Source organism: Colobus angolensis, unplaced genomic scaffold (assembly GCF_000951035.1).
Source record: "Colobus angolensis palliatus isolate OR3802 unplaced genomic scaffold, Cang.pa_1.0 Scaffold14, whole genome shotgun sequence".
NCBI classification, from domain to species: Eukaryota; Metazoa; Chordata; class Mammalia; order Primates; family Cercopithecidae; genus Colobus; species Colobus angolensis.
In genome coordinates, this window is record NW_012114488.1 from 21,927,088 (window position 1) to 21,949,975 (window position 22,888).

General features: G+C 36.4%; 1 protein-coding gene across 1 annotated transcript in view; it reads left to right on the plus strand.

Annotated features, from left to right (window-relative positions):
• Window positions 1-22,888, plus strand: part of NT5DC1 (5'-nucleotidase domain containing 1) — a 149,909-nt gene that overhangs the window by 103,864 nt on the left and 23,157 nt on the right. Inside the window, exon 7 of the mRNA XM_011935043.1 lies at window positions 21,837-22,011. Within this exon, the coding sequence (XP_011790433.1) occupies window positions 21,837-22,011 (175 nt within the window). The remainder of the gene's footprint in view (window positions 1-21,836; window positions 22,012-22,888) is intronic.

The window sequence follows — 22,888 nt, forward strand, 5'->3', positions numbered from 1 at the left end:
GAGGCGGAGCTTGCAGTGAGCTGAGATCCGGCCACTGCACTCCAGGCCAGGCGACAGAGCAAGACTCCGTCTCAAAAAAAAAAAAAAAAAAAAAAAGCAGAGCAGTCACCTAGCACTCAGATCTTAGTTTCTAACACCATTCTCTAGTATTAGAAGCCAGGGCTCCTTGGAGAAATCTCTGACTTTAGGCCTGGGGCAGGAAATATACAAGATGACCTAGAGCATCTTGTAGTGCCAGAAAGTAAATAAATGCTTTTAAAAAATTATAATGATGGGGATATGTAAAAGGGACACAGGAATTAAAGGATAGAGCTCCCAATGGCTAATGCTGGAACCATTTGAGAACAAAATAAATAAAGTAGTATGGGATTATAACCCAGAGTATAAAATAACCATCAATGAGTCTGCTATAAATAAGTGATTAACAAGTAAATAAATGGGGAGAAGAGACTAATCTACCACTCAAAAGATTCCCAAATAATTTATGCACACATTTTACCTTCAAGAAGGCAGAGCATGAATTTTTACTCCTTAAGGGTAGCCTGTGCATTGTACTTCTTACAAAGAGTACAGTATGGAAAGAGGGGGGAAAGAGTAACTTTGCAGTGGGGCAGCCTGACAAATACTGTCCCGGCCAAATCCTCCAGGTCAACATCAACAGTGACCCTTGATAGGACATACCCTTAATATAACATGAGAATGGCACTTTATCTCCATGGTCTTCCACCCAACGACATATAACCTAGTCTAATGAAGAAAAAGTCAGACAAATCCCAATTGAAGGATATTCTACGAAATATCTAACTAGTAGTCCATAAAACTGTCAAAGTTACCAAAAACAGGGAGGTCTGAAACTATGTCACAGTCAGAATAACCTAAGGAGACATAACCAGTAAACATAATATAGTATCCTGGATGGGATCCTAGCATAGAAAAGGGACATTAGGTAAAAATTAAGGAAATCTAAATGAAGTGAGGACTTTAGTTAATAATAATGTATGGGTATTGCTTCACCAGTTGCGACAAATGTACCATAATATTGAAAGATATTAAAAGGGAAACTGAGTGTGAGGTGTATGGGAACTCTGGACTATCTTTGTAATTTTTCTGTTCATCTAAAACTATACTAAAATTAAAAATTTATTTTAAAAAGCATAGCTAAATAAAGGTAAGACACTATTATAAGTAATGATTATTTTATCCAGAAGGATATTGTCGAGCTCTGGTGTATAATTCCCTTAGTTTTAAAAGTCTATTCGTGAAGTCATTCCCCAGCTTCCCTCTCTGGGTGATGTTTAAGGTCCTTACGGATCGTACTTCATCTCTTCTCCCACTAGCTTGGAGCAGTTTTAGGTCTCCAACTAAAGAAGCTGAAGGATATCATGTAACAGTTCTTCACCTTCTTGGCATAAATCCTGTGGCAGATCGTGTTTACTTTTTCTTATGAGGAAATCCACATATGCTCCCTTCATCTTCTCCCATCCACTCAGAAATACAGCTGCCTTTACAACTTACCAGTGCTTTTTTCTAACCAAGGTCTGAAAGGTTGTTTAGTTTCTTTGTTCTCAAGGGGAATGGAAAAAAGCAGGAAGGTACTATGGTAGCACCCCACAGCACCAACTTGCCCAGTAGGAATGAAGCACCAACTTGCCCAGGAGGTACTGCAACTAGATGTGTACAGAATAAGAAGGTAAGATGAGAGGATCCTTCAGAATGTGTCACCACATGTAAAATCTTGGAGGGACAACACATAAGCAGATAGAAAAGTGTAATATAGGTAACTACAATTAGTTACCTCTATGATACTCTTGCCTTTTTGTCTGTAGCCATTATAACTAACTGTATAATTAGAAGTCATTCCAACCACCTTTATTTCAGTGAACAGTATTGTTTATTCATTCTGGGCATGTAGCACTGTATAAAGTATGTATTTGAACATAGTTTGTTATAGAAATTGAATTTAGAATCACTCCAGTATATAGAGTAGTGTTCTGTAATCCATTGGTGAAGAAAAATTGACCAAATTTCTTTAATGGGACCGGTGACTGATGGGACTGCCTCAGTAATGCTTTTCAGTTCTGAGAACTTCAGTGAGGTGAGCATTTGCCAGAGTCAGGTTTACTGATGATATTAATAGTATTGGTTAATATAAAGATAATAGCACAAACAACATGTGCTTACTATTATTTAGGCTTGTTTGACATCCCATCTCACCCATGAAGTTGGGAAGGTAATGTATGGCCACTTCTGATAGGTGAGGTCATGGGCAAGGACGTGAAGCTGAAAGAAACACAGGTGTGCATGCAGCCTAAGCCACTTGATTCGGGGCAGAGTATTTCCCCTTCTAGCCTGCACTGAAGCCTTGGCATGGTTTCATGATTATGATTATTACCTGTACTTTTTTAAATGCTCTATTTCTGGACCAAATCATGTTTGCTTATTATTTGGATCCAAATGCCACACTTGTAGATTTATGGACCTACAGCTGATAATTTTAGGAACCATGGACTAAAGTTAATTTACACCTGGAGGAGTGCTGACCAATGGAACTTCCTGGAGGGATGAAATAGTCTATATCCAGGCTGTCCAATGTGGTAGCCACTAACCACATGTGGCTATTGAGCACTTGGAATGTGGCAGGGAGTTGCAGGAACTGACTTAAATTTTACTTAATTTAACTTTCAGTAGCCACCTGTGGCCCATACCTGCTAGAGCACCAGTCTAGACAGTGTAGGAATCCTCCATGTGATGCAGGCTCCCCTGCTACCTTAGCTCTGGGCCTTGCTTGCACACACTTGGCTATTCTTTTCAAGAAAACATTTCTGTAGTACCTTTTTTTCTTATGCTTAGCATGGTTGGAATATACAGATCACTAGCAGAACAAAGTTCCTTCTCAATTTTGGCACACTTAAATCTAAAGCTGTAAGTTCTTAGACTCATCACTAAAAAATAAAATCCACTGAGTTTTGTTCACCATACCTTTTCTTTAGGGGAAATGAGGAAACAACGATCCCATATGTTCTTGATTCCACCTTTAAGAGTTTGAACCTTTAGAAAATTATTATTGGCAATAGGTTTATGTCTTTAATTCTAAAAACAAAGGCTATTTTCTTTTACAGATGCAAATCTATTAATTTGATGCCTACGAAGTTCAGTGACACTTGAAGTTCAGATCGAGTGATATTTCCAGAGTCATATGAAAATCCAGTCACATGATGCTTGTTAGGTTAAGAATGACGTTCCGAGATTATAGTCTGGGAAAGGGGGAACTGCAGTGTGTAATTTCATAAATGCATTGCAGATAAACATTAAAATATTAAGACAATGACAGCTGTTTTTATTATTGTTGTTAACTTGAGCAAGTAAATTCAGAAGCTCTGTGGAAGGAATCAGAAAAAGTGACAGTTCTTAACTATCTCACATTTCCTTAACTAGAAAATCTTAAGGAGTGAGGAAAGTACAAAGGCAACAAATATTACTAGGGGTAATACAGTAATGCAAAAAGGGAAGGAGGAGCTGTCTCATAAGAAACTTTTTCTTCTCCAAACATGGTTTTTCACTTCTTAATACAAGTGCTTTTTAAATTTAAATTTAATTTAAAATTTAATACGCAATTTTTTCCCCACAGATTGTGATATTTAAAAAAACTTTTTATGGTAGGATACAGGAGATAGTGAAGTTAATGTAAAATGTCACTTAATGCAAATTTGAACAAACCAAATTACCAACCGGTTGCTTTTCTATACTAAACGGTTCTACAGTGTTGTCTTAAATTTGCATTTAATGTGAGTTTCTGATGTAACACTTATTTTTATTCTGTTTCTTGGATTCATTTTCATGGTCATGAAACTATTATGTCAGTTCTTTATTATTACTTTACTGTACATTGTTATTAAATGTGAACATATTTTTAGCTAATAGAGCCCTGCAGTCCCCCAGAAGCTCTTTTCATGCTCCCTTCTAGCCAACGTCACTTTCCTGGAGAGACACCTAACAGCACAGATTAATTTTGTCTCATTTTTTATTTTATGTACGTAATTATACAGTATAGATTTTCCTGCATCTAGTGTCCCTTCCTCAACATTGTGCTCCTGTAATATGTCCCTGTGCTGAATGTCACAGTGATTCACTAGTTTTCATTGCTGTGCAATATGCCATTATATTAATATAACTACACCACATTTTATTTATTCATCCTACCCTTGGCAGACATGGGTTAATTTAATTGGGGACTGCTACAAATAATGCCTCATGAACATCATTTACATGTGATTTTCATGCCTATTTACATGTTACTCTTAGATCTACACCTAGAATTAGAATTGCCACATCATAGAATGTATCTGTGAGTTCAGTTTTAGTAGGAACTGCCAGATAATTTTTCACAGTACTTGCACGGTATGAGTTCCAGATACTTTATATTCTCAATATCCCCACCAGTACTCGATGTTGTCAGAAATATTTTTTGCCACTTGATATCTATAATCATTATCATAATTTGCCTTTTAGAGAACACTAGTAGTTTTAGACCACAGATGTCCTGACACACACACGGTGATCATCAAATGTACCTATTCCCAGCTCTCCATAGACCTGCTGAAAAAAACCCTTGAAGACAGCAGCCTCTGACCCAGCTCACTTTGGGCTGTATAATTTGGAATTTGGTCCTGCAGTGAAACACTTGGGTAAGGGAGAGGAGGCGATGCACTGCTGTGAGCCTGAGGCTTTTGGTGGGGTAAGAAATACTTCAGGAGTTAATACTACTGAGTTTGCCAAGTGCTCTCAGAGTGTGTTTGTTGAATTTTTATAGTAAAGTAATTCTTCATAAATAGCCCTCAGTTTACTCAGTTGAATACAACAAATTGCTTTTTGGTAATTACTTCATTCTCAGCCTTGAATGTGCAAATGTAAAACGGATGAGAGATAATGACTAAGAAAGATTCGAAAAGATGCCCTACCTAATTAGTAATCAGGGAAATGCAAGATAAAACAATGATGAGATGTCCACTTTCACTTAGTGTATTAGCAAAAATTAAGAATCTGACAGTATGACCTGATGAGAGCGTGGGGTAAGTGTACACACATATATGCTGCTAACAATGTTAAAAACTATTGTCTCCAACAATTCTGAAAGCAAACTCAGTGTGAATATTAAGATTAGAAATGCAGATGTGCAGTGAGCCAGCCGTTTCACATTTATAAGCCCTAAAGAAGTACTCACATGGGTACATGGACTTATATACAATGTTGTTTACTCCAGAATTTATAATGAAAAAAATCACCAAAGGACTGTTGTATTCATATGCTAGATTGCAATGTTGTGGTTAAAAAGAATGAAGTGTTTCTAGAAAGTAAGCTGTATGAGAGAAAAAACTTTGTCCATGTTTTCAACAAGTCAAACAATGAATAGTATGTATTAGGTGCTCAGTAATTATTTGTTATAATTACATGGCTAGATTTAAGTACATGGCTAGATTTTGAAGTCATTCTGTTGGGTGAAGAAAGGAAATTCCACAAAATGTGTACTAGAAAATACACATATATGTGTGTAAGTCCATAACACCTTATTGGGAAGATACACACCAAAATGTGAACTACATATGTGTGTATGCAAGTCCCTAGAAATTTATCTGCAAAGTATACAGTGCAGAAGTGTCCAAGGAAAGAATACAGTCATGGGTTCTTAGTTTCTCTTTCTGGTTAGGCCAGTAAAGCCCCTTCCTCATCCCTCTTTTGTGCTTATCATTACAGACAGAAACTAAAAACTATGTCTTCAGGCTGCTAAAAGCCTAAAACAAAACAAAATAGAACAACAACAACAAAATAAGCCAGGTTGCACAAGCTTGGTGTGACACTAAAATGACAACAATGATACCCATTAGGGTTTAGGGACCAGAAATTGAGAGTACTATTTAGAGAAGACTTCAGACTTTTTTTTTTTTAATGTTTCAAAATTTAGAACATATATTTGGAAATTTGTAAGTGTTCACATATATTACTTGAGTAATTACAAGATAACTTTAAAATAACATTTAACCTTAGAAAGATAATTTCCGTGTTATCTGGTAGGTTGATACTTACTGAGTCAGGAACTTCTCCCTGTGGAGCCCCACAGTCTCTACACAGATATACAGAGCATCTGATCTTGCTAGACCTAGTCCTCCCAAAGGAAATCCCTTAAATGTGTGGAATAAATTGGGGGGGGGGGGGAGGCTGTTCAGATATTTTACATATTTCTTTAAGAATAAACCAGCTGTTTGTGTAGTTTCTCTCTTTATTCTGAATTTGTATTAAAAGTGTACATTTTAAATTTTTCACTAATTGTATTTAAATCTTTACAACAAGGCTGTAAAATGTCTTAATAAAGGGGATAAAACAATAAGATTAGTAGATATGGCAGTAAGGATTGTGTAATGAAAAAAATCAAAGAGACCAAGATTTTCATTCTATCCTGCTGTTTTCCTCATTACGTCATGATGATAGGCAAGTCTGCCTCTCTAGACCTCATTTTCATATCTGCACAATGAGGAGATTAGGTTTTGTGGTCCCCACGGTTTTAGTAGCTACCCCAAGTTTCTCTGCTCAGTCCTCTGAGAATGATCTAACAGACCATTGGGCCATCTTGTCCTGGAAGTAACAAAAGTAGAACCACCCTGCCTCCCGCTCAGTAGGACTTCTAGGGTTTTTTCATAGCATATGTTTCAAAATATGTTTTGAAGGTGAGTAGCATTTTGATAAGGGAAATCTTGAATTTTAGACCCATGCAGGGCAATTCTGTGATGCAGTGTGTCCCGTAGCATTTCGTGGTTAATCGACTGCCTGTACTCAAACCAGAGGAACTTGGTAAAGTAAAAATAGCTCTCACACAAAATATTTACTATGTGTAAAGCATTGTGCTAAATGTTTCACATATATCATTGCATATAATTCACATAATTACCTAATGGGGTGAGTGTTATGACTAGGATCATTTTATAGATAAGCCAACAGTCTCTGAATGACTAAAGCACTTACCCAAGGAGATTGCACAACTAAGACTTGACTCAAGACTGTCTGATTTGGGTCCATACCACCCAGGAACACTGGAGACCATATCCTGTAATATACTTTATCTGTGTGTCTACTCTGGTACAGAACTTTGTCCTCTGAAGCTTTTCAGTAGAAATGGAGTAGCAGCTCTCCTTACATCAACAGCAACAGCTGTTTCTTAATGAAGTCACCTGCAAATTATGAGTTTCTTTCTGCCATCCCTGCTGCCCTGCTCCATAATGATTTAATTTGCTGGCATGAGACATTTAGATTAAGTTCCTTTTGATGTTTTAAATTGATTTTTTTATCTGGAGGGCAAAACATTTTCTTTGCCATAGTTTTTAGATAAACTGTTAATTGGTCAAAGTCTAGTGCAGTTTTCTCTTTACTCACATTTTTCTTCAATGAATACACATAGGGCATTTAGTGTTTATTGCTAACATTTGCCAAATAATTGTGTGCAAAATATTTGTCTCATTTAAATTGGATTTTGAATGTTTTCTTCTTATTTATTGAGTAATTCTAGAGTTTAGAGTTCTCTAGATTTATATTGACATCTTTCCTTTTAAAAATAAATAGTCCAATCACTTATGTCATAAGCTTTCTTAACAAACTTTTTCCTAGGTCAAAAGAAAGAATATAATTTTTATTAGAAAATAGTTTCATTATTACAATATTGTTTTATTCAGATCCTCTGGGAGCTGATATCTCTGCATTAATAACTATGCCTATTCCCTGCCTACAGCAGATTTCTTCCACTTTATTCTGAAAGATTGAAGGTATGCACTCAATAAATGGATCATGTATCTTAAGAAATCATGGAAAAAAAATATTTCTGTACCTACATTTCCTTTGAAGATCAATAGAGTCTATAGCTATAGAAGTAAATGTTTTCTTTTTTATTGTGGACTTAATGTATTCTAAAGAGAGAAAGCAAAAAAAAAATCCTTTAAAATATTTAATTAGATAGATGGTAGATACATATATATATATTATATAGGTAAAGACTAAGTTTATAACCTTATTTTTTATATTTTTTTCATGTTAACCGGGTAAAGAGTTACTTAATTTTTGGTTTAAAAAGTCTGTCTTTATGTTTGAAAAGTATGTGATTGTTATTTTATTATGATTATACATTTGTTAATTCTAAAAAATAACCAAAATACATAAACTTGTTGCATTAATTAGGTTGGAAGGAGGCAGTGTGAAAGAGGCAAAAATAAGACCAGAGGAGGAAAAAGAGGAATTGAAATGGTTAAAAGTCCTGCTTAGAGTAGAATATTCTGGGGACCCAGCCATACCCAGCCATTACTCAACTATGAACCCCTCATGCCCAGGTTCCCACTGTACTTCTACCTGAGTCTCTGCCCACTCCTTACAGAGGCCATGAAGAGCTGCCTCCAGGCTTTCTTTACTCTGAGCCTCATTACTGATCATTGTGGAATGAGTACTGTGTTCCCATCACAGATTATTTTCGTTACTTATATTGATTTGGGAGCTGAATTTAGCATAGTGTATACATACTGAAATGCTGTCTTGGCATTCTGTTAGGCTGCCTACTACAGAAGAAAAAACAGGTTAGAAGAAACAGTGAAAGTTCTATTCCAGGTCTTTTGTTTGTTAAATAATTGAGCACTTCAGTCCTCAGTGTGGGGCAGATTTCCTTAAGACATTGATAGTTAATGACCCCTAATGTCTAGCTTATGATTTCTTTGTTCCTGTTATTTTTTCTGATCTCTTTGTGCCTCAGAGCTAGAGAAGTCAACTGTAACTTTTTTCAAAGGAATAAGCATTGCCACATTTCTGAGTCTGCTTTGCCCCGAGGCATCCCATTTTAGTTCTCCTAATTTTTTCCAGCTTCTCTCTTCTGAAGGAGGTAGAAGATTTCAAGTAAGGATAATGTCAGTGGACTGACTTCTGTTGAAAACAAAACCCTCCCAAAATGGTTTTGTGCTTCACAAATACATTTTAAAACCGTTTGAAATGAAATCTTCAGTGTATCTCTTTGAAGCTAGCCCCTAAAACCGGTCCCGGGTTTTACCTGGAGGCATCTTTATTTTTCTGTACCAAGGAAAACATTCCTATTTCTTGCACAGTTAATTTGTAAGACTGTACTTAGGCAATAGTGCCTTTATTCATTCATCTCAAGCTACAAGCTCTTTAGTTCTTTCTGATGATATCATCATGTCATCATGCGCATTTTTTGGATCTTTCAACTTCCTTTGACATTCATGAGGGAAAATATTACCAGTGGTAGCTTTCAGCCCTAGACTTGTAGTGTCTTTCTGTGACCCCTGCAATTGCTCTTTTAATAAGCAGACCAAGTGAGCCCGAAAACATCTTATTCAGAGACTAAAAATAAAGTGTGCTAAAATCATAAAAGCAATAGCAAAGGCACATATAGATAGGTTTTAAAGAGATGGCAGAGTGAAGAGAGCCATCATCTGGCTCAGAATATACTAATAGAGAACCCAGGCCAGAGAATAATTGAGGGGTAGTTACATCATGGTGGGGATCCACTGTGATTAAAAGATACATAAAGGTATTTATGTTGTCTTTCATTAGTTTGATCACAAATGATTTTTTAATATTCACTCTGCTCAGAGCTGGGCATAGCCTTTAAACAAAGTCTCTTAAATTGATGATTTTATTATTCTTTTGGTACTTTCTAATAATAGTGTGTTATATATAACTAATTGTATTTTTATTATGTTACTGTCCTGTAGTTATTAAATACTACATATCAGGACTCAGCAAACCTTTTCTTAAAGGGCTGGATAGTAAATATTATAGGCTTTGGGCACCAAAAGCCAAAATCAAGGCTATTATGTTGATACTTATATTACCATTTTAAGATGTAAGCACCTTTCTTAGCTTGTGGGCTGTGGTTTGCCAACCTCTGGTCTTTATGGTCACCTGGTAAGTCTTGCTTGGTAGCTTTTTCCCACACACACTTACTTCTGTAGTTAGGAATCCTCTGGTATTTGCCTGATATTAAGAGTATAAGCATGAATGTTAAGATGTTTCTTTTCTTAAAAGATCTCAGAGTCTCAGAAGAAAGAAAAATACATAAATATGGTTATTACAAGTGTTGATTATAGTGTAACATGATGAATGCCATCATTGATGTGCAGAGTGTGTATTGGGGAGGGCTCCTCATAGAAGGTAACCTTGTGACAAGCCTCCAAGGTTCACCAGGCGGCAGAGGGAGGGCAGTGTATTCCAGGAAGGGAGATAATATTTATGCCTTAACCTGAGACGTTTATTTGGAGTTTGTTTTCCCATCTCAGTGGAAGGTCTGAGTTTTCAGATAATAGCAGAGACAATATCAGTTTAGCGACTACAAAGAACTTCTACAGAAATCCTGAGGAAAAGCAGAATTGAATTTTATAATTATTATCCAATAATTAGATAACTAAACAGGCATACCATTTAAAGCTTTTGATTTCTGCTTCAGAACGCAAGTTATTTTTCTTTAACAGATAATGGTCACCAAATAAGTTAGATCTCAGACATATAGATTTAGACACATAAATGATGAGGTTTAGTGGACTAGTATTCTTGAGGACTCTATTCCATACCCAAGTATGTGGTGGCTACTTAATCATCTTTAATATGACAAGGTTGAAGGATGTGATTTCTAAGGCTCCTTTCAGTTCTAGATATAATTAGAATGCATATTGTTGGATACTTTTTTCCTCTGCAGAAATCTAATTTGGTGTTTCAGTTTTCTTTTATGGCTTTCGAGTTCAGTGCCGTGCTTAAAAGGCTTTCCACATTGCAAGATTTTAAATAAATTTATGTGTAAGTTTCAAAAAGAAGCTGATTGGTCTAAATTTATCCAAATTCTGAGCTCTCACTTATTAAAATTCTGATTAAAACCCAAACTCCTGAACTGTAATACTACATCATAATGTACCATGAGAAAGAAAAAAGAGTGAGGATTTGTGGTGACCCTGTAGTTACCATAGAGTTCCCAAATGCCTTGTAACTGGAGGGGCAGTATTGCACAAGCTCTGAAAGCAGACTGGCTGCATTCAAATTCCGATTCTGCCACATGGTAGCTGTGTGACTTTGGGCAAGTTCCTTAGCCTCTCTGTATCTCAGATTTTTCAGGTGCAAAATGAGAATCTATACGAGGAATCATATAGGACATGTTCATGGGGTTGTTATGAGGATTAATTCCATTAATAGTTATAAAGGTCTTGGAACTGTGTTTGGCAAAAATAAGCACTCAGAGTATGTCAGTTATTATAAGGATGATTATTATAAATAATCTATTTTAAAATGTGTTATTAAATTAAAACCATGGAAATGTTTTAAAATGAATGTTAATGCCATGGGAAATTCCTCAGATACAATGCTGAACAGAAACACAGGTAAAAAAACTATATATGGCATCCTTAAAATTCCCACAGAGTTAGATATGAACAGAAAATATACTGGCAGGAATCACATGGAAGTATTAGTATGTTTGGTAGCTAGTCTGCAAAGATAGCTCCCTAATGAATCATGCCTCCCGGAAGTCACACTTTTCTGTTTTCTTCTCCTTGAGAATGAGCTGGACCTCTATCATCAGTAAAATTCAGCAGAAGTGCTACTGTGAAATTCCTAAGACTAGGTCATAAGGAGTCTTGCAGCTTTTGCTTGTCTTAAAACACTTGCTCTGAGGGAAACCCACTACCACTTATGAAGTCCAACTACCCTGAGACCCAAATGCAGTGAGAAAGCTCAAGCTAGCTAAGTGGAGAGATGTTTGTTTCACCAGCTCTCACCGTTCCAGCCCACCCAGCCCAGGTGCCAGACAGTGAGTGAAGAAACCCTTAGATGAGTCCATGCCCCCAGGCACAACTCCAAGTGAGAAATGCCTGGCTGAGTTCAGTCAACCCTCAGAATCAGGAGATGATAATACACCGTTATTTTAAGCCATCATGTTTGAGGTGGTTTGTTGTGCAGCAGTAAAAAACCCAATACAATGAATTTTCTGTAGCAAAAGTGTATCATATATAAGAAAAGCAATACTTTAATCTCTTTAAATACTTCTTTTTTCCATATAGGTTCAACAGTAAGAGTTGATTATATTTTATGTATGTTTTTATATTATATATTTGGTTATTCTTAATTAAGCTACAAATTAATTTTACTAGAACACCCATTCATTGGCCATGTTAAATAAGTATAAATTTATTGGACTTAGAATATTTACATGTAAAAAATATAGAGTCCAGGAAGTATATTTATTCCTGGACAAATTGTGTACAAATTCTGTACTACCTGTTACAGAGAATTTCCTTTTTCTAAGACATTTTTATAATAAGATTTTTCTCAACTAGAACAAAGGGAGGGATATTGGAATGTTTGCTTTGTTGTGCTGTACAAGTCTATGAGAATCTAAGTCTGTGGTTCTTCATGTCCCTAGCCTCGGGAATCTAATTAAAGGTAGAGAACCTACACCTGCTGTGATCCCCCAACGCACACAACACACTGATGAACAAAATGTTGCAAAGAATATTGGGGTTTCATTCACGCACCGAGGCCCATGTTTGGATTTTAGGATAAGAACCCAGGCTTAGGGCATTATTACTCCTCAAGCAGTGTTACAGAGTATTACACATAGACTATCCTATATATTTATGTTTATTATATCGAAGAAATTATTTCATTATTCTAATGCTATTTCATCAATCCTATTTCAGATTTTATATTAAAAAGTTAGTGACTTTGTCAAAACAATTATCTGAGTTAAAATCTCACCAATTTGAAACTTGAGTATGTTCTTTTTTTCCTTTTTCTTTTGTTACCATGGAGTAACTAACCAGGTGATATTTTATGAAGACATATAGAAGATACGACTGATGTGATACAGACATAGGTGGAAAGTATAGTGTAAAACAGAGTAATGCCTCATTAAAATAGCTGCTTAACTACTCTGTCTATGCAAGGTATAGATGTGGCACAGACCTAGGAGGCTAGAGAAGGCTTTCCTATTGATATAATACACTGTCTGGACATTGAACAAGTAATCCTTTGTGATTATAATCTTTATGTGTGTTCTGAAATGGATTGCTTCTAAGTGAAATATAGCTCTGACGCATACTTTTGGCTTTATTATTAAGAAAAGATATTTGTAAAGAAACTGAGGATATTTGAACTAAATTAATTAAGGAAACAGTGCACTCTTGTGATAAAATTTGATCTTTAAAATGCATATTCCTTTGAATACCAATCTAGTTTTTTAAGAAAAATCCAAAGTTTTTGAGTTGAGATTTAAAGGGTAGCAGGGAGGCAGGGGAACAAACATCCCAGGATAATCATTTTTTACTGCTGTAATCACTCCGTATTTCAGCAATTATTATTTTCAGTTTCTAAGTGTTTCATATTTGAACTAGATGAGAAGTGATAAGTATGTAGAATTTGCTTTAAATACTTGTTAATTTTGGTTTTCTTTAAACTGTTTAAAAATTTATGCTGACATAAGCTCTTCATGTATTTACATTTTGTAAATTTCTGTGCAATAGAAACCTTTGAGTTATTTTTTGGAGGTGAAGAAAAACAATTTAGAGCCTGTTTACTTTTATTTCAGCTGCTTCTAAAAGGATTTGTAAATATTTTATCTTGAATTGCATAGAGATAATCATTAAAATTGGAACTTTATTCCAAAGCATCCTGTTTAGGTTATCTGTTGCTCCGTAGGATACCACTACACAAAAGAGTATTATGTCACTTACGGATTCTGGGCTTACTTGGGTGCTTTTCATGTGGGGTCTCTCCTGTGGTTGCAGGCAGATGTCAGATGTCAGCGGGGACAGTAGTCATCTGAAGGCATGACTGGGCTGGATGTCCAAGGGGCTCACTATATGTCTTGCAGTTGAAGCTTTTAGCTCAGCACTCAGCTGGGGCTGGCAGCTGGAGCACCTACAACACAAATTCTTCACATAACCTATTCCTCACGGCATCTCAGGTAGCCTCAGATTGGTTGCACATCTTAACATGGCACATGGCTTCCAACAGATAAGGAGTTGAAGCTGCCAGGCCATTTAAGGGCAACACCTGGAACTAACACAGGGTCATTTGCACCACATTCTATTGGTCAAAGCGGTAAAATAACCTGCCCAGATATAAAAGAATGGAAAAATTAACTCCAACTCTAGACATGTGAGGTGGGAGATATTGTTGTGTCCATCTTGGAAACTCAGTCCACCTCACATCTTTTACATTTTATGTTCAATAAATTTAATATCTGTTCTATGTGTAGATCACATGTAGGAGAACATGAAAATGCCCCTTCAATTATAATGAGCTACTGAAAACTAATGCTACTTTGAGAAGTGCAGTAACAGGCACAGGATTCTGGCTATTTCACCTCTAGTGATAGGCTCCCTGCAAAAGGATCAGAAAGAGTTGTGTCTAGGTAAGTAGAAAGGGTGGAAGGGATTTTGTGCCAAGCACTATGAGATGGATACTTTACCTACACTACTTTTTTTGTTTTTTAAGAGATGGGATATCTCTGTGTTGCCTAGGCTAGGCTCAAGTTATCCTCCGTCTCAGCTTCCCAAGTAGCTGGGACTATAGGTGCACATCACTGTGCCTGGCTTTCTCCTCTGTCATTTAATGAGATTTTATAGGTGAAGAAATTAAGAATTAAAATTAAAATTTTTAAGTAAATTTCTCAAAAATCCTGATATTGTAAGGGGCAAACCTGGGATTCAAACTTAGGCCATTTGACTCCAAAGTGTGTGCTTTTTCTACTTTACATACAACAGTATTGCTCTCAAGGCTGAGAAATGAAAGTGAATGTGAAATAGTACAGTGAAAAACATAAAACAGTTCATCATTAAGTCTTTATCCTCACATATGTCCTTCTTATAAAGGAAATAAAAATAAATTTTATTTTACTTAAAAGATTTTTACTTAAAATGTTTTTAAACATAGACACAGACTTGAGCATTTTTATCAGATAACGTTAAATATGCGTAATCTGGTTTTGTACTTCTAGTCGAATTAGTGAGATCCATGTTCTGCTAGGAGAAAAAGACTTTCAGAAAGCTGTCTGGTTTTGTAGGGGTATTCTACTGAAGTAATTCTCAAAGTATGGTTCTTGGACTGTCAGTTGACCTGAGAAATTGTTAGAAATGCCCAATTTCAGGCCCCACCCCAGACCTGAATCAGAAACTCTAGGAGTATTTTTGAAAGCATTCTGGATAATTCTAATTTACCTTCATTTTGAGACCCACTACTCTGCCGAAAGTCTGTTTTGGAAAGATCATATTCAAAATGCAAAGACATTTTAGAGGAGGAGAAACACTGTGGAAATGGGTGTTCATTGTGGCTAAAGAGTTATCTGGCTGGACATCACCATGCAGGCATAGACTCAAGCAACCCTAAGATTAAAATGGTCCTTTGAAGCTGCCTATTTCACAGGTTTGCAAATGTCTGATTGGCCGGGTGTAACTTTCTGGGGCTCCACCAGAGATCTGTAGGGTGGGGCATAGGAATTGTTAACATCATCATTCTCCTCTGGACACACTTTCTTGTGAAAAGCGTCATGCAGAATAGAACCCAGTTATCAAAGTTTAGTCTGAGAATGATTAAAAGAGTGGAAATTATTGCTTTCCTGGTTCTGAACATTGTACTGATATTAATGTAGCTCTATAATCTAATCACCTAATTGGATAACACGGAGCACATGAAGATAAGATGCCTAGGGCTGCCACACATGCTTCTTTCCCAGCTTTCTGGGTACATAGTAGTAACTAAATAAATTGCAAAAGGTGGTCTCCAAACTTTTTATTATACTTTGTCTATACTGTGGAGCCTAAGCTGACTGTAAGCTCTATATTTTGAAGTTGCTGACAAACAACACCTCCTCCATTGCTATGCCTGTATGGCTGAGCTTTCAACCTGGTAAGATTACATCTCTCCCTATGAAATTTTACCTCACTGAGTCACCTTGTCGACCTTACAGCCTGTCCAGATGTTATTGTATGTGATTCTGTCATCAGATCTATCTGCTGACCTTCCCAGCTGTCAGCGTCCTCATTAAAGGATTTGTTATATTTTGAATAAAACCAGGCAGACCTTCAAAAACCTCTCTCTCCGCATTTACGTTGTCTGTCCAGTAACCATGTCAGAAAGAGGAAACTAGGTTCTTTTAGAATGATTCATTCCGATATCATAGGAGAAAAAATAGGTTGTGAACTCTGATGCCAACAGGGGAGTTGACTAGGCCAAGTGTAGACAATATGGTATGGTGGGATTGTGAGTAAACTATTAGAATACATATGTAATACTGTCCAAGGACATTAACATCCAAAAATTTTAAAATACCGCTGACCCAAAATCATATTTATAGACTGTATTTAGCCCAGAGTCAGTCAGTTTGATGGCTTTGGAGAGATAAAGGAGTCTGTTTGGCTTGTCTATACTCATTTAAACTGTTTGAATAATTTTTCTTTCAAAGAATTTCAAACTATACCCTTTTTTCAGGAATCCTCCTTTCATAGGAGGAATGAAATCCATTATTCTGTATTCACAATACTTAATTAAATCTAGAATACCATGCTTAATTGGTATAGGATAAGAGTAAACATTTGAAAGATCATCAACCACAATAACATTTAAGATAATTGGCAACAGTTATGATTTGTTGATTACCTAATATGTACAAGGCTATGTGTTAGGTAATAAAGATACTACAAAACTCAGAAGTCCCTGCCCTCTGAGAGCTTGTGATTTCCAGTGAAGCAGGCAAAATACACAGATAATAATAGTAAGAATTCTAGTTTTTATATTTTAGGGCAACAATTCTTAATCCCGGTAGCACATTAGGACTACCTGGGAAGCTTCAAAAAAAAAAAAAAAATACCAATGTTGTGGCCCTACCCCAAACCAATTAAATCAGAATTTTTGGAGTAGGGCCAAGATATGCAAATTAAATTACAGAGCTGGAAATCAGATGCTATTAAAATGTAAATTTTATATATTTTTTTCATATATTCTGTACTTCATTTCCCAGTTTTTATTTGAGAGACTTTCCAAGCATTATATTTAGCATATAGATTTTCACTTTAAACAATCTATTCTAGATTTCTTTATTTAATTATAAAATTAGATATAAACCGTATATTTTGTTATATAAACAGCAAATGTTTTAATAAATTTTAATTTTATTTTTTTGCCACCTATAAATAAACAAAATAAATTTATCTCTTTTATCCTCCAACAAATATTTCAGCGTCTTTTAGCAAAGAAAAAAGTTTCTTTTTTACAGAAAATTAATTATATCATCTCTACAGCAAGTACATTTAAACAGTTCATCGCTAAACATTTTAGCTGTTCACTAGCATGCGCTTATATAACTTGTAAAGATTATAAATATTTAAATCTCTTCGAAATTGTACTATGCAGAGTGGAAACAACAACAGACCTTATTTGGAGGCTGACCATGGAAGTGTTAACATCCTGGCATCTCTAGTCCCCTCGGACAGCAGCTTTGAAAATTCTGGCCAAAAATCATGCAAACAGTAGTGATACAGTTAGCAAGAAAAAGCTTATTCAGTGATGATAGAAATCGTGATGTGGCACAATTGTCTGTTAAACTGAAAAAAAGGATTTTTAATATTCAGGTTGTACTGTGATTTTTTACCACGAGAGGTCCCTAAATCCTCTTTGGTGCATTCAGGCCATTTGATGTGCATATCAGACTGTTGCAACACTTTGGTATTATTTCTGTCACTCTACATTAACCAGTCTTCTAACATAGAAGGCTAAACTTTTATTCTTTAGAATCAGCTTTTTAAAAGAATTTCCTTTGAATCTCCTCTGGACCTAGAAAATACCAGCATCAAAGGATCTAAGAGTGGTGGAAAAACCAGGAAAATAAGTTACATAAAGTGGCAGTGAAATAGAATTCCTTTAGAGGTTAAGTGAAAACACAGGCTTCTTTGTGAGTTAAGAACAAACAATACCACTCCTTTCCATCTTAGGTCTAAATTCCATTTTGTTCAATCAGTGTTAATCAGTATCATAATTAAACATGCCTTTTTTCATAGGCTGCCTTAATCATACATGAATAATATTATTTTTGTCACTTCAGTTTGGCTCTATGGTACTAAACAAACTCTTGCCTTGAATGTAAGGAAACATAAATGTTCCTGTGTCTGCTCCTGTACTAATTTAAGTATTCATATGTTGAATACTTGCTCCATGCCAAGCAGAAAGATACATTTCTTGCCTTTAGAAGTTTATAGTTTCTTTGGGGATATAATTTAATAGACAGTTATAATCCATTGTAGTATGTTTAACATAACTCTTCATTTGATTTAATACCTTGACTTATTTCAATAAAAAGATGTTTCTATTTGTATGATTATGTCTCCTATTCCTTTAAAAATTGGAGGTTACAAGGGGGCAAAAATATTTTCTCCATGGCAGCCAGTGATCTTCTGTAGTAAGAGCAACTCATAATCTACCACTGGGTATGTGTTTGTACAGGGCTTGTCTTTTTTAGTTTGTTCATTTCAGTCTGGCTTATGAACAAAACAAGGACATCTCCATTATGACTTCAGAGAATAATTTTATCTGATTAAATTATTATATTTGTACTCTTTTCAATCAGACATTACTAATTAAGAGATACTAATGAAATTAACCTACGTAAGAAATTTAAAATATTGTATTTAAATGCATATGTCTTATATTTTTATTCCTTTGGAAATGTTAACAGCAGCTTTTTAGTAATTTATATTTTGATCACTAGATGGCACTAAGCACATATAGCTAAGAAAAAATAACTTTTTCTCAAGTTTTCTGAAAACAAGTCTATGTTTTCAGCATTACACACTATAAATTTTTTTGTTATGTAACCCATAAAATTCTTCTTGCTACAAAAGCTTTGTTTTACTAAGTGAAATAATCTCACATCTGACTCCCTTAGGTATAGTAAGTTCCAAGAGAGACACAGCCTCTGAAATTAGCAGTCATCCACTCATCAAACTTTTCTATTCTTGGCCGTTTGCATTTATTATTATCATCTGTTTCTTAAACTGGCCTTTTCTTACTAGTACTTCCTCTTCCCTGGAAAACAGAGAATATATTTTAATTTTTTAAAGGGGTATTATATAGCCTCTGGTATGTTAAAAAGAGATCCTAGAGATTCACACACAAAAGTTCCTGTAGGGCAAAATATAAAAAGAGCAAAAACTTTGTTTTTGTTTTTGGTCTTCTAAATATTCTCATATTGCAACATATTCTTTCTTTTGTTATTTTTGGTCTGGTTATGGTATTCATGAAATATATTTTCTGAATCATGATGCTTTAGGTTGCAAATAATAAATATCCTTAATATTTAAGCTATTATTAAATTGAGTTATTTTGTACAACTGGAAGTTGTCCAGAAGTTGAATGGTACTTCCAGTGGTGGTTAGAGTTAGTCAGTGACTTAATCAGAAATCCAGTGGTGGCCAGGCACAGTGGCTCATGCCTGTGATCACAGCACTTTTAGAGGCCTGAGGTGGGAGGATCACTTGAGCCCAGGAGTTCAAGGCTGCAGTGAGTCATGATTGTGCCACAGTGCACTCCAGTCTGGGCAACAGAGCGAGACCCTGTCTCAAAAACGGAAACAAAAGCAGAAACCCAGTGATGTCATCAGGGACACAGGTTTGTTTCCTTTCATATGTCCACTCCACTATCTCTGACATATCAGACTTGTGCTTTGTGTTGATGATAACCACTGCAGTTCTACATAGAATTTAGAATCATGGTAAAGTCCAGTAGTAGAAGTGGGGATATTTCCCCCTTTATAGGTTTCTTTTTATCAGTGGTATATATTACTTCAGGATCCTGCAGCAAAGTTCTCCTCAGGTCTCATTTGCCATGCCTGAGTCCCCAGCACTTCCTAAACAATTCAATGACAGGAGAAGGGAATAAATGTGATGGGTGTAGACTGATAGAGACCCTTGCCCTTGCTAGCATCACAGACCCCCTCAGAGGAAGATGAAACCTGAAACAATATCAGAGCACCCCCCAGCAAAGAGGGAGATGGATGTGGGGAGGCAGACCACAATGTTTGCTACCATTTTTGTTTTTATTTGTTCGTTTTGTTTCACTCAAAGACTCTTCTTCCTGGCCGGGCGCTGGCTCACGCCTGTAATCCCAGCACTTTGGGAGCGCAAGGCAGGCAGATTGTGAGGTCAAGAGATCAAGACCATCCTGGCAAACATACTGAAACCCCATCTCTACTAAAAATACAGAAGTTAGCGGGGCATAGTGGTGCATGCCTGTAGTCCCAGCTACTTGGGAGGCTGAGGCAGGAGAATCGCTTGAACCTGAGAGGCGGAGGTTGCAGTTAGCCAGAGATCACACCACTGCACTACAGCTTGGTGACAGTGAGACTCCGTCTCAAAAAAAAAAAAAAAACTCTTCTTCCTGATGTCCTGATGTTCTTGAAATAACTTTCAAGTATTTCCAGTGTAATTTCCAGTGTATCACACTGGACAGTCACAGATGTATCCCGTATCTAGCTACTGCAGACTCTATCATTCAGTACAAGCTTTGAAGCTATTTTTTTTTTGTAGTGTCTATGCATGTATCCTTTTTGTAACAATTAGAGAAAGTAAAATCTTGGATTATTTTTATCTGCTTATGAGTTCTATCATGCTCTGAGAGCAATATTTCTAAAAGATGTTATGAATCTAGTAGCATTTCAACTAAATCTGCAATTGCCTGCTGAGTACCCACAACTTTAAAAGCACTGGGTCAAGCACTATGGGTAAGTCTGGCCCAGACATCTGGAAACACTGCCACCATCTGCCCTGAAGCTCAGCCAGACCCCATGGATACTCTAAAGGGGCAGAGTAAGCAGTCCCACTTCAGTGATGAGAGTCATTCAGTGTTCCCTGTCAACTACGGTGCCTTTTGGCCTGTTCTGGCCTGTTTTACACCAATTTTTCCATTTGATATCTCAGCACTTCTCAAAGGCTATAGAATGGCTCCCCTAGTATAGGTTCCATCTGAAATAGCAAACTGTGACTCTGAGGAACTCATCCCCCTTCTTGGCTATTTATGCCAAAGACATGATCCTGGTGCAGTATCTGAATGTTGATTTGTTTCTTATCTGTATTCAGCAAATATTCGTTGAATAATTAAAAGAATATTTGTAACCAATTGATATTTCACATGTAAGGTTTTCTCTTACAGCATTTGAAAATGTTGATCATATTGTGTTTTTTGTGTTACCTGTTTTTGTTTTTGTTTTTGTTTTTGAGATGGAGTCTCGGTCTGTCGCCTGGGCTGGAGTGCAGTGGCCGGATCTCAGCTCACTGCAAGCTCCGCCGCCCGGGTTTACACCATTCTCCTGCCTCAGCCTCCCGAGTAGCTGGGACTACAGGTGCCTGCCACCTCGCCTGGCTAGTTTTTTGTATTTTTTAGTAGAGACGGGGTTTCACCGTATTAGCCAGGATGGTCTTGATCTCCTGACCTCGTGATCCGCCCGTCTCAGCCTCCCAAAGTGCTGGGATTACAGGCTTGAGCTGCTGCGCCCAGCTGTGTTACCTGTTTTAACAGTTTATCAGTTCTTGTCAAATAGCCAGTGAATATTATCAACTAACATTTTCAAACAATAATTTGTTTTCAAGTAAGGAACTATTCTTAAAAAGCAAATAGTAGTGGCATAATTGCTAGGTTGGTCAAACTTTGTTCTTATCCTTTTAGTTTTATCTATAGATTTGAAAGAGATTAACTTGTTAGAGAATACATTTAGTTAAAAAATGTTTAAAAAGGGAAACCTCAATGATATTTTTATTTTTCAGAAAACTGTGGAATATATTTTCCAGAAATAAAAAGAGATCCAGGCAGATATTTACACAGTTGTCCTGAATCTGTGAAAAAGTGGCTTCGACAGCTAAAGAATGCTGGGAAAATTCTTCTGTTAATTACCAGTTCTCACAGTGATTACTGTAGACTTCTCTGTGAATATATCCTTGGGTGAGTGATGAGTCATTTAGTTTTCATTGTCTTATGAAATACAGATAGCAAATTAGACCAGGGCTTTTTTAAAAGTATCAGCCATGACCATATCATTATTTTAAGCAATGCTGAGTGACAAGTTGATTTTTTTTTTCCTCATGACATACCTCAATATCTGCTGACAGCAGCCCAACCAGGTACATTTTAGCAAAGCAATGTTACTGGGGATCAGTATGCTCATAGCTCACCGAATGTCCAGGTTTTAGGTTTTCTAGAAGGTGGTAAACTGTATATCCTTCAGTTTTCCATGAATTTGGTTTCTCATCTTTGGATGATGACTGAGGGACACCGAGTTGTAGGTTATACTCCTCCACAGGTACCTGGAGTACAGCCACTTTTTAGTCATTTCAGTTTGGAGCCATGTACTTTACTATTTAACACAGCCAGGATGGGATTGAATTCATGAAAATGAAGGCAGTATAATTGCATTTACTTTAAAGTAAGACAGACTTGACTTCAAGCCCTACTCTGCAGTTTACTGTATTACCTGGGGTAGGTTTTATAACCTCTTTAAGCTTCAATTTTGTCATCATAAAAGTGGTACAGTAATGCCCTGTGGGTATGAGGGGATATTCAAATAGCATAATACAGGTAGCGAATTAGATAGGAATAGTTGATAGACTTCAGTGTGTAAATACTTATTCTTGTGGGCAATACCAGGAAATGTCTATGGTCAAAGCAAGATTCCACAGTGAGCTATTAGGTCTCCCCTAATGTTTCCTCAAATTCCATCAAACACCGAATTGCCTTGAGTATGGAGCAAATTTGAGCCTTAAAATCTACCTTCACCAGCTTTTTTAGCATCATGATTTCCATGTTCCTTAGCATGTGTGAC